This window comes from Haematobia irritans, chromosome 3 (genome assembly GCF_050003625.1).
Source record: "Haematobia irritans isolate KBUSLIRL chromosome 3, ASM5000362v1, whole genome shotgun sequence".
Classification (NCBI taxonomy): Eukaryota; Metazoa; Arthropoda; class Insecta; order Diptera; family Muscidae; genus Haematobia; species Haematobia irritans.
The window spans coordinates 10,662,657-10,676,404 of NC_134399.1; the positions used below are offsets into that span (position 1 = coordinate 10,662,657).

The 13,748-nt window shown below is 25.2% G+C and overlaps 1 protein-coding gene across 1 annotated transcript; it reads left to right on the forward strand.

The window, feature by feature from the left end:
- Positions 1-675: 675 nt before the first annotated feature.
- Positions 676-13,748, forward strand: LOC142228612 (sodium/potassium/calcium exchanger 5-like). Its single transcript, XM_075299096.1, has 7 exons — positions 676-778; positions 847-1,050; positions 1,114-1,301; positions 7,360-7,546; positions 7,611-7,916; positions 13,173-13,274; positions 13,350-13,748. The coding sequence occupies exons 1-7, from the start codon at positions 736-738 to the stop codon at positions 13,688-13,690; spliced, it is 1,371 nt and encodes a 456-aa protein (XP_075155211.1). The 5' UTR covers positions 676-735; the 3' UTR covers positions 13,691-13,748.

Here is a 13,748-nt window from a genome sequence, read left to right on the forward strand (position 1 = left end):
GGTGTTTTTGTTTTGCCCATAATTTTTGGGGTCCTATTTCATTTAGACCTTGGGGCTAATTTCATTAAGTTAATGTTTTTGTTTTCTCTCTGTGTATTGCACTTGAAAAATCATAATTTATTAGTAAAATATTTTCATTGAAAGCCATCAAAAGTATCGCACCACCCCAAATATTTTATACGAATTCTTTTAAGTTCTTTTAGCATACTTTAATGAATGATTATCTCTGACAGTTTTGCGATAGAATTCTGCGATTTATTGGACTCAACAATCTATAGCTACCACTGATGTCATTAAATTTCTTAATTGACGTCATTGCAAAGAGGTTTCTGTGATTTCCAAAGAAGTTTGCGACCCCCTTGCCCCACCCGGCCTGCCTTAATTAGATTCATTTCAAGGGTGGACGATATTGGTTAGCATATTCAAAACACTTCAAAATGTCGGTATTGATTTTCTGATTTGGAAATTGATAAAAACCAAATAATTTTGAAGGAAAAATATATACCACACAAAAAAAAATAAAAGTATCTTTATTATTATAGATATAGTGATTGAAGGATTTTCTCTAATTGAAAATGGGAAAGATAAATTTTTATGATTACGAGTTTTTTTAGAATTTAAAAAAAGCCCCCTTTCAGTGTTGATAAATAAAAAAATAAACTCCCTTCTCTGCATGTCATTGGTTTGCGTCATTATTTTGTATTGAAAACTAAATTTATTTTCTAAATAAAATTTATGGATCAAACAATGACATTTGGTCAAGGAAATTTTTCTCAAAGTCAGCTAATGCCTACGTAGTATATTAAATATAATCTTATATAATATTTTTATTTTTTTTTATTGCAGTTCATTCATTTTTCCATCGAAATCATGAAGATATTGAAAATTGTACCATCAGTGGCATTGATGTATTTCCAGATTGGTTTACCGCATCGGGCATACACTATGACTATGTCCTAATATGCTTTCTAATCAATATTTATTTGTTCTTTGGTGTAGCTATTGTATGTGATGAGTATTGTGTACCCTCTGTGGAAAGATTGTGCTATAGTAAGTACCAATAAACATAATTAAAGGATTTTTATTTAATTTAATTTATTTTTATTTTTTCAGAATTGGGAATGTCCTATGATGTTGCTGGTGCTACATTTTTGGCCATGGCCACTTCAGCCCCGGAATTCTTTGTTAATTTATATGCCACGTTTTTGACGGAAGGTGATATGGGTATTGGCACGGTTGTGGGATCTTCAACCTTCAATAGCTTGGCCATAACAGCTTTGTGTGGATTTACTGCTGCTGCGGTGAGTGAGGGGGAAATCATTGTTTCATTGAATAATCTCGTTAGTAGATTCCCGCGTCTTGAAAGTATTATGTTAAAATCGTTTCAATTTTATTCCCATACAAAATATTGGCAGGATTTTATTGCTATAGAAATTTTGCTCAAAATTTCTATACAAAATTCTTTAAAATTTGTTTCTATTGAAAATGTTGCCAAAATTTTACTTCTATAGAAAATCTTGGTAAAATTTTATTTCTATAGAAAATTTTGTAAATTTTGTTACTAGAGAAAATATTGTCTCAATTTTATTCCATAGAAAATTTTGTTCAAATTTTATTTTTTAGGTTCAAATTTTATTTCCAAAAAAAAAAAAAAAAATTGCAAGATTTTATTTCTATAGAGAATTTTACAAAAATTTTATTTCTAGAGAAAATTTCGTATAAATTTTATTTCTATAGGAAATTTTGTCAAAATTGTATTTCTACAGAAAATTTCGTCAAAATTATATTTATATAGAGAAAAGTTTGCCTCAATTTTATTTTTTTAGAAAATTTTATCAAATTTTATTTCTTTAGAAAATTTTATCAAATTTTATTTCTTTAGAAATAAAATTTTATAAAATAATTAAATCGAAGTCTTTCAATTTTAATCCCCAAGAAAATTTTGGCAATTTTATTTTCTATGGAAAATTTGCTCAAAATTTCTATACAAATTTTTTTTAAACTTTGTTTCCATAGATAATTTTGCCAAAATTTTACTTATATCGAAGATCGTAGTAAAATTTTATTTCTATCGAAAATTTCGTAAATTTTATTTCTGGAGAAAATATTGCCAAAATTTTATTCCATAGAAAGGTTAGGTTAGGTTAGGTGGCAGCCCGATGTATCAGGCTCACTTAGACCATTCAGTCCACTGAGTGCTGCCCGATTCCATGTTAAGCTCAATGACAAGGGACCTCCTTTTTATAGCCGAATCCGAACGGCGTTCCACATTGCAGTGAAACCACTTAGAGAAGCTTTGAAACCCTCAGAAATGTCACCAGCATTACTGAGGTGGGATAATCCACCGCTGAAAAACTTTTTGGTGTTCGGTCGAAGCAGGAATCGAACCCACTACCTTGTGTATGCAAGGCGGGCATGCTAACCATTGCACCACGGTGGCTCCCTTCCATAGAAAATTTTGTCGAAATTTTATTTCCAAAGAAAATTTTAGCAAGATTTCATTTCTAATTTTCAATTATTAATCGAGCTTTTGTGGACAGATTTAGATTAAGGAACAAAAAAGCTCGATAATTAATTGTAAAATTAGATATAATGCATTTGGATGTTAGTTGCCTGTTTCGGTATCAGGCTAACATGAAATATAATAAGATTTTATTTCTATAGAGAATTTTATAAAAATTTTATTTCTAGAGAAAATTTCGTCAAAATTTTATTCCTATAGGAAATTTTGTCAATATTTTATTTCTACAGAGAATTTCGTCAAAATTTTATTTCTATAGAAAATTGTGGAAAAATTTTTATTCACAGAAAAACTATTGCCTCAACTTTATTCCTTTAAATTTTTTTTTTTAAATTTTATTTCTATAGAAAACTTTTGCAAAATTTTATTTCTATAGAAAATTTTGTAAATTTTATTTCTTGACAAAATTTTTCTAAAATTACTTCTAAAGAAAATTGCGTCAAAATTTTATTTCTATGGGAAATTTTGTCAAAATTTTATTTCTACAGAAAATTTCGTTAAAATGTTATTTCTATAGAAAATCTTGGTAAAATTTTGTAAATTTTATTTCTAGTGGAAAATATTGCCACAATTTTATTCCATAGAAAATTTTGTCGAAATTTTATTTCCAAAGAAAAATTTGGCAAGATTTTATTTCTATAGAAAATTAAGTCAAATTTTATTTCTATAGAGAATTTTACAAAAATTTTATTTCTAGAGAAAATTTCGTCAAAATTTTATTTATATAGAAAATTGTGGAAAAATTGTTATTCGCAGAAAAACGTTTGCCTCAATTTTTTTCTTTAGAAAATTTTACAAATTTTATTTCTTTAGAAAATCGAAGTCTCAATTTTATTCCCAAAGAAAATTTTGGAAATTTTTTTTTTCTATAGAAATTTGCTCAAAATTTCTATACAAAATTCTTTAAAATTTGTTTCCATAGAAAATTTTGCCAAAATTTTTATAGTAAAATTTTATTTCTATAGAAAATTTTGTAAATTTTATTACTAGAGATAATATTGCCTCAATTTTATTCCATAGAAAATTTTGTCAAAATTTTATTCCCAAAGAAGAAAATTGACAAGATTTTATTTCTATAGAAAATTAAGTCAAATTTTATTTCTATAGATAATTTTACAAAAATTGTATTTCTAAAGAAAATTTCGTCAAAATTTTATTTCTAGAGAAAATTTCGTCAAAATATTATATAGAAAATTGTGGAAAAAATTTTATTCATAGAGAAATTTTTGCCTCAATTTTATTTCTTTAGAAAATTTTATCGAATTTTATTTCTTTAGAAAATTTTATCAAATATTATTTCTATAGAAAATTTTGTCAAATATTATTTCTATAGAAAATTTTGTCAACATTTTATTTCTTTAGAAAATTTTGTCAAAATTTTATTTCTATAGAAATTTTGGTCAACATTTTATTTCTATAGAAAATTTTGTTAAAATTTTATTTCTATAAAAAATTTTGACAAAATTTTATTCCCAACGAAAAAATTTGGCAAGATTTTATTTCTATAAAAAATTAAATCAAATTTTATTTTTATAGACTATTTTGGCAAAATTTTATTTCTATAGATTTTTTTTTGCAAAATTGTATTTTTATAGAAAAAAAACATTGATAAAATTTTTAAATCGTCTTTCAATTTTATTCCCAAAAAAAATTTAGCAAGATTTTATTTCTATAAAAAATGTGGTCAAAATTTTGCCAAAATGTTACTTCTATAAAAAATCCTGGTAAAATTTTATTTCTATTGAAAATTTTGTAAATCTTATCTCTGGAGAAAATATTGCCTCAATTTTATTCCATAGAAAATTTTGGCGAAATTTTATTCCCAAAGAAAATTTTGGCATGATTTTAGTTCTATAAAAAATTAAGTCAAATTTTATTTCTATAGAGAATTTTACAAAAATTTTATTCCTATAGGAAATTTTGTCAAAATTTTATTTCTACAGAAAATTTTGTCAAAATTTTATTTCTATAGAAAATTGTAGAAAAATTTTTATTCACAGAGAAACTTTTGCCTCAACTTTATTTCTTTAGACATTTTTTCAAAATTTTATTTCTATAGAAATTTTTTTGCAAAATGTTATTTTTATAGAAAATTTTTGCAAAATTGTATTTCTTTAGATTTTTTTGCAAAATTTTATTTCTTTAGAAATAAAATTTGATAAAATTTTGAAATCGAAGTCATTCAATTGTATTCCCAAAGAAAATTGTTAGCAAGATTTTATTTCTATAGAAAAATTGTCAATATTTCTATACAAAACTCTTTAAAATTTGTTTCCATGGAAAATTTTGGCAAAAATTTAATTCTATAGAAAATCTTGGTAAAATTTTATTTCTATAGAAAATTTTGTATATTTTATTTCTAGGGAAAATATTGCCTCAATTTTATTCTTTATTTGGCAAGATTTTATTTCTGTAAAAATTAAGTCAAATTTTATTTCTATAGACACTTTTGGCAAAATTTTATTTCTATAGATTTTGTTTGCAAAATTTTATTTTGCCTCAATTTTATTTCCATAGAATATTTTGTCAAAATTTTATTTCTTTAGAAAATTTTGTCAACATTTTATTTCTATAGAAGATTTTGTCAAAATTTTATTTCTATAGAAAATTTTGTCAAAATTGTATTTCCATAGAGAATTTTACAACACAGCAGATCCCTTTCCATTATTTTGTATACCCTCCACCATAGGGTATATTAACTTTGTCATTCCGTTTGCAACACATCGAAATATTGCTCTAAGACCCCATAAAGTATATATATTCTGGGTCGTGGTGAAATTCTGAGTTGATCTAAGCATGTCGGTCCGTCTATTGAAATCACGCTAACTTCCGAACGAAACAGGATATCGACTTGAAACTTGGCACAAGTAGTTGTTATTGATGTAGGTCGGATGGAATTGCAAATTGGCCATATCGGTCCACTTTTACGTATAGCCCCCATATAAACCGACGCTCAGATTTGGCTTGCGGAACCTCTTGGAGGAGCAAAATACACCCGATCCGTTTGAAATTTGGTACATTATGTTTTTATATGGTTTCTCACAGCCATGCAAAAATTGGTCCACATCGGACCCTAATTATATATAGCTCCCATATAAGCCGATCCCCAGATTTGGCTTGCGCTGCCTCTAAGAGAAGCAAATTTTATCCGATCCGGCTAAAATTTGGTACATGGTGCTAGTATATGGTCTTCAACAAACATGCAAAAATTGGTCAATATCGGTCCATAATTATATATAGTCCCCATATAAACCGATCCCCAGATTTGGCTTGCGGAGCCTCTAAGAGAAGCAAATTTTATCCGATCCGGCTGAATATATAAACCGATCCCCGGATTTGACCTCCGTCCGGAGCACCTTTGGAAGAGCAAACTTCACCCGATCCGGTTGAAATTTGGTACATGGTGTTAGTATATGGTCTCTAATAGAGGTGTGCACGTGACACGAAATTGTCGTGACTCACGAAAATTTTCATGGCAACGGCGTGAGTGTGCGTGATCGTGATTAACAAACCAAAATGTCGTGCGTGAGCATGAGTCACGAAAATATTATCTCCGTGAATGTGCGTGAGCAAAGGTTTACGCTCACGAAAATAATCCCGCTCATCAACATAAAACGCTTAAGAGTTAAATTTTAGTGACACCTGGGATGTTAAGAGTGTAATAACGCTCCCGATTTTAATAATGCTCATGTCACGATATTTTTCGTGAGTTACGACATTTTCGGGCGTGAGTGTGCGTGAGTACAAATTTTCTTTTCGTGAGTGTGCGTGAGCGTGAGTCCTACCAAACAATATCGTGCGTGAGTGTGCGTGAGTAAGATTTTTCCGTCGTGAGTGTGCGTGAGCGTGAGTAAAATATTACTCACGTGCACACCTCTAGTCTCTAACAACCATGCAAAAATTGGTCCACACCGGTCTTAATTATATATAACCCCCATTTAAACCGATCCCCAGATTTGACCTCCGGAGCTATTGGAGGAACAAAATTCATCCGACCCGGTTGAAATTTGTGGTACGTGGTGAAATTTGGTATATTGCGCTAGTATATGGCCGCTAACAACCATGCCAAAATTGGTCTATATCGGTTTATAGTTATATATAGCCGATCCCCAAATTTTTATTTCTATAGAAAATTTTGTCAAAATTTTATTTCTATAGAAAATTTTGTCAAAATTTTATTGCTATAGAAAATTTTTGTCAAAATTTTATTGCTATAGAAAATTTTTGTCAAAATTTTATTTCATTCGTTTTGTTTGTTATTGTTGGTTTCTCTTCAATCGTTATTGTTATTGGCGACAAAAGCCAAACAAATACTGGCAACACTGGTGAGGAGGAAATCATTGTTTCATTGAATCGAAGTCGTTTCGAATTCAAATTTAGAAGAATCAATATGAGTAATACAACTCTGTCATCTAGCGGCGGGTAGTTACATTAAAACAATGCTGGCAGCAGTGTTGCCAGTATTTTTTGTTTTTGCTCTTGTCCCCAAAGTAGAACGCTTTTGTCCCCAAAAATTCCCAATTAAAATTATAATTTTCCACAAAAATCTCCAATACATTTGTAACAAGTTCCAAAGTCCACTGTAACCGGGCAGCGTCCTATGCTTCAACTTATATGACTCAAATTATATTAGAATCTAGAATAATATCGACTGCGAAGAAGCTCTTAAGCCTCATGGACCACCATTGTCTGTGATATAAATTTATTGAAAGCTCTTCTTTCATACTCGTTTATGAAACTAGAATCAATATTAGCTCATGTATATGAGATAAGTTCCCGTAGTCCCTTATCGGAATATATTTAAGTTATTTAAAAAAGAAAAAATTATTTCATTCCAGGGCTTCTCATTAGATTGGTGGCCTCTTTCCCGTGACCTTTTATGGAACACTATAAACATTGGTCTACTCTCTCTATTCGTTTACGATGGTTATATTTTATGGCATGAAGCATTCATATTGGTTATCTGTTTCTTCACAAATGTCATTAATCTCATAATGGATGCCAGGATACAAAAACAAATACGAGGTTCGATTACAGATATACACACTCTTTAATGTGATATAAATTTAAAAAAAAAATCTCGCTACAGATCCTGATAAATTATGTCCTTGCATTTGTTTTATACCTCAGAGTCCGGTATTAGATTTTGAGCAAATGCATAATCCAGATCACATAGATGAAGAATCCTTCAATTTCTCCCATTGGCCTGAGGATGGCAATATATGGATGAAACTTATTTGGTCGCTATCATATCCCTATGAATTGTTAATGTTTCTAACTATACCAAATGTTCGTAAGAATTGCGGTAGCATTTGTTATTTATGTGGCCTCCTAATGTCCATTGTATGGATATCAATATTGACATATTTAATTTCATGGATGCTTACGGTGGTTGGTAAGAATTTGATAATCATTTCTGTACAGTGAAACTTTTCACATTTGAACACTTTTCTTGAGAAATGAAAATAAATCTCTTATAAGCGAACACCTCTCAAAATTTAGACGATGGGTTTCCACTTCTGAGATGTTTCCATGTACATAGATGCAGAGAAGGAATATGATCACCTCAAACACATTTCTCGCCAAACATAAAATGCTTGCCGAAATCAGTTATATAATTTGCCTCCATTCTATTCCATAGAAAATTTTGTCGAAATTTTATTCCAAAAGAAAATGTTGGCAAGATTTTATTTCTATAGAAAATTAAGTCAAATTTTATTTCTATGGAGAATTTTACAAAAATTTTATTTGTAGGGAAAATTACGTCAAAATTTTATTTCTATAGGAAATTTTGTCGAAATTTTATTTCTACAGAAAATTGTGGAAACATTTTTATTCAAAGAGAAAATTTTGGAAAAATTTTTATTGATAGAGAAAATTGTGGAAAGATTTTTATTCATAGAGAAACTCTTGCCTCAATTTTATTTCTATAGAAAATTATGTCAAATTTTATTTCTGTAGAGAATTTTACAAAAATTTCATTTCTAGAGAAAATTTCGTCAAAATTTTATTTCTATAGGAAATTTTGTCATAAATTTATTTCTACAGAAAATTTCGTCAAAATTTTATTTCCTTAGAAAATTGTGGAAAAATTTTTATTCATAGAGAAACCTTTGCCTCCATTTTATTTCTTTAGAAAATTTGATCATATTTTATTTCTATAGAAAATTATGTCAAATTTTATTTCTTTAGAGAATTTTGTCAAAATTTTATTTCAAGGGAAAATTTCGTCAAAGTTTTATTTCTATAGAAAATTATGTCAAATTTTATTTCTATAGAAAATTTTACAAAAATTTTATTTCTATGGAAAACTTTTGCAAAAATTTATTTCTACAGAAAATTTCGTCAAAATTTTTAATTCTATAGAAAATTGTAGAAAATTGTTTATTCATAGAGAAACTTTTGCGTCAATTTTATTTCTTTAGAAAATTTTATCAACTTTTATTTCAATGGAAAATTATATTCAATTTTATTTCTATAGAGAATTTTACAAAAAAATTATTTCTAGAGAAAATTTCGTCGAAGTTTTATTTCTATAGAAAATGATGTCAAATTTTATTTCTATAGAGAATTTTACAAAAATTTTATTTCTATGTAAAATTTTTGCAAACATTTATTTCTACAGAAAATGTCGTCAACATTTTTAATTCTATAGAAAATTGTGGAAAAATGTTTATTGATAGAGAAACTTTTGTCACAAATTTATTTCTTTAGAAATTTTTATTTCTAAAAAAAAATTTGCAAAATTTTGTTTCTATAGAAAAATTTTTTTAACATTCTATAGAAAATTTTTTCAAATTTTATCTAATTTTATTTCTATCAAAATTTTTTCAAAATTTTATTTCTATAGAAAACTTTTTCAAACTTTTATTCCCAAAGAAAATTATGTCAAAATTTTATTTCTATAGAAAATTTTGTCAAAATTTTTTCCAGAAATTTTCTATAGAATTTAATTTTCTATAGAAATAAAATTTTTAAAAAATTTCTATAGAAATAAAATTTTGAGATAATTTTGTATGGAAATAAAATTTTGACAAAATTTTCTATAGAAATAAAAATTTGCTTAATTTTCTATAGAAATAAAAGTTTGGTTAAATTTTCAATAGAAATAAAAGTTTGGCTAAATTTTCTATAGAAATAAAATTTCGACAAAAATTTCTATAGAAATACAATTTTGACAAAATTTTCTGTAGAAATAAAATTTTGACAAAATTTTCTATAGAAATAAAAGTTTGGCTAAATTTTCTATAGAAATAAAATTTCGACAAAATTTTCTATAGAAATAAAATTTTGGTAACTTTTTCTTGAGAAATAAAATTTTGTTTAATTTTCTATTGAAATAAAAGTTTGGCTAAATTTTCTATAGAAATAAAATTTTTAAAAAAATTTTATTCATAGAGAAACTTTTGCCTCAATTTTATTTCTTTAAAAATTTTTATTTCTATAGAAAATTATGTCAAAATTTTATTTCTATAGAAAATTATGTCAAATTTTATTTCTACAGAAAATTTCGTCAAAATTTTATTTCTATAGAAAATTGTGGAAAAATTTTTATTCATAGAGAAACTTTTGCCTCAATTTTATTTCTTTAGAAAATTTTATCATATTTTATTTCTATAAAAAATTATGCCAAATTTTATTTCTATAGAGAATTTTACAAAAATTTTATTTCTAGAGAAAATTTCGTTGAAGTTTTATTTCTATAGAAAATTATGTCAAATTTTATTTCTACAGAAAATTTCGTCAAAATTTGATTTCTATAGAAAAACTTTTTCAAACTTTTATTCCCAACGAAAATTACGTCAAAATTTTATTTCTATAAAATTTTTTTAAAAATTTTATTTATATAGAAAATTTTGACAAAATTTTTTCCAGAAAATTTTCTACAGAATTACATTTTCTATAGAAATAAAATTTTGACAAAATTTTTTATAGAAATAAAATTTTTAAAAAAATTGTATTCATAGAGAAACTTTTGCCTCAATTTTATTTCTTTAGCAAATGTTATCATATTTTATTTCTATAGAAAATTATTTCTTTAGAGAGTTTTACAAAAATTGTATTTCTAGGGAAAATTTCGTCGAAAATTGTAGAAAAATGTTTAGTCATAGAGAAACTTTTGCGTCAATTTTATTTCTTTAAAAAATTTTATTCATAGAGAAACTTTTGCCTCAATTTTGTTTCTTTAGAAAATTTTATCATATTTTATTTCTATAGAAAATTATTTCTTTAGAGAATTTTACAAAAATTGTATTTCTAGGGAAAATTTCGTCGAAGTTTTATTTCTATAAAAAATTATGTTATATTTTATTTCTATAGAGAATTTTACAAAAAGTTTATTTCTAATGAAAATTTTTGCAAAAATTTATTTCTACAGAAAATTTCGTCAAAATTTTTAATTCTATAGAAAATTGTAGATTTTTATTCATAGAGAAACTTTTGCGTCAATTTTATTTCTTTAGAAAATTTTATCAATTTTTTTTCAATGGAAAATTATGTTCAATTTTATTTCTATAGAGAATTTTACAAAAATTTTATTTCTAGAGAAAATTTCGTCAAAGTTTTATTTCTATAGAAAATTATGTCACATTTTATTTCTATAGAGAATTTTACAAAAATTTTATTTCTATGTAAAATTTTTGCAAATATTTATTTCTACAGAAAATTTCGTCAACATTTTTAATTCTATAGAAAATTGTGGAAAAATTCATAGAGAAACTTTTGTCACAATTTTATTTCTTTAGAAAATTTGATCAAATTTTATTTCTAAAAAAAATTGCAAAATTTTATTTCTATATAAAATTTTTTAAAATTCTATAGAAAATTTTTTCAAATTTTTATTCCCAAAGAAAATTATGTAAAAATTTTATTTCAATAGAAATTGTTTCACAATTTTATTTCTATAGAAACTTTTTTCAAAATTTTATTCCCAAAGAAAGTTTTGTCAAAATTTTATTTCTATAGGAAATTTTTTCAAAAATTTATTTCTATAGAAAATTTCGTCAAAATTTTATCAAATTTTATTTCTTTAAAAATTTTTTCAAAATTTTATTTCTATAGAAAACTTTTTCAAACTTTTATTCCCAAAGAAAATTATGTCAAAATTTTATTTCTATAGAAAATTTTGTAAAATGTTTTCCAGAAATTTTCTATAAAATTTAATTTTCTATAGAAATAAAATTTTTAAAAAATTTCTATAGAAATAAAATTTTGAGATAATTTTCTATGGAAATAAAATTTTGACAAAATTTTCTATAGAAATAAAAATTTGCTTAATTTTCTATGGAAATAAAAATTTGCTTAATATTCTATAGAAATAAAAGTTCGGCTAAATTTTTAATAGAAATAAAATTTTGACAAAATTTTCTATAGAAATAAAATTTTGACAAAATTTTCTATAGAAATAAAATTTTGACAAAATTTTCTATAGAAATAAAATTTTGCTTAATTTTCTATAGAAATAAAATATTGACAAAAGTTTCTATAGAAAAAAAATTTTGACAAAATTTTCTATAGAAATAAAATTTTGACAAAATTTTCTATAGAAATAAAATTTTGACAAAATTTTCTATAGAAATAAAATTTTGACAAAATTTTCTATAGAAATAAAATTTTGACAAAATTTTCTATAGAAATAAAATTTTGACAAAATTTTCTATAGAAATAAAATTTTGACAACATTTTCTATAGAAATAAAATTTTGGAAAAATTCTCTATAGAAATAAATTTTTGAATATAATGCTTGCCGAAATCAGTTATATAATTTCCGTGAAAATAACTTGCTTGTAACAAAAATATTACATGTTTCCCATCCAAAAATAGTATTTTGCTGTTGAGTCATGATTGAGGTGATCATATCGCTTCTCTTGGATAAGATCACGAAAATTAATTGATTCAATTAATTTGTTTTTATTGAAATTTCTTCAATCACTCACACGATTGGAAAAAATTAATTTAATCTGAGTAATTAAAGAAAAAAATATTATAAAAGTTTTTAAATCAATTATTTTTTCTAATACAATTACAATTTTAATTTAAAAATATGTTTTTCTGTGTACCTATTCTTATTTTAATATCGTTTATTTGTTTTGATTTACTACACAGAAAAAAATATTTTGTTTGTCTTTAATCACGAAATTAATTGGTCCAATCAATTGTTAAATGAAATGTTTTCAAGCACGTAAATGATAGTACGCAGAAAAAAATTTCACAAAAAATGTTCCAATTAAAGTCTTAATTGAGTTTTAAAAAATATTCAATTCTAAATTTAATTAATTCAAAAATTTTGTTAATTGAAACAAAACTCCATCACAAAAGTTAATAATATCAACTAATTTTTTAATAGGGTCAATTAATTTTTTTATTAATACTATCATTTCTGTGATTGAAGACATTTCAATAAAAAAAATTAATTGCATCAATTAATTTCGTGATTGAATTAGAAAAAGAAAATTTTTGTGTGTATCAATCACCATAGTCAATTAAAAATTGGCCTAATTAAAAAATTAATTGATGCAACTAATTTATGTGATTGATTTTTGTTTCAATAAAAAAATTATTGAATCAATTAAACGTTTAATTGAATATTTTTTTTTTTAATTCAATTAAAATTTTATTTGGAACCTTTTTTTGTAATATTTTTTCTGTGTAGGCTATTACTTGCAAATTCCCGATTCCATAATGGGCATAACATTTCTGGCCATAGGAACTAGTATTCCAGAAGCCATATCCAGTATTATAGTAACCAGAAAAGGTACATCCCCTAAAAACATTTATAGTTGGGATATTATTTATTATTATTATTATTATTTATTTTTTAACTTTTTAGGTTATGGTTCTATGGCTGTAAGCAATGCTGTGGGCTCGAATAATTTCAATATTTCATTTTGTTTGGGGGTACCTTGGTTCTTTAAAACGCTTTTTCTTGCTCAGCAATCACAAACAGCCGCCATTGACATTAATTCCGCCAGTATTTTCTATTCCACTGCTATTTTAATAGCCTCGTCTAGCATATTGTATTTTTCATTTCTTGTAACACGTTTCCAATTGGGAATTGGAGTTGCCACTATCTGTTTTATCTCATATGTGGCTTATATTGTTTTGGCTGTTACGCTGGAAATGTATGTTTTTAGTGAACACAATCTTCCCCACTGTCATCATATATCGTAAATTAGTTAATAAAAAAATTTTGTTTTTACGAAAATAAAGAATTTTCTAATATCATTAA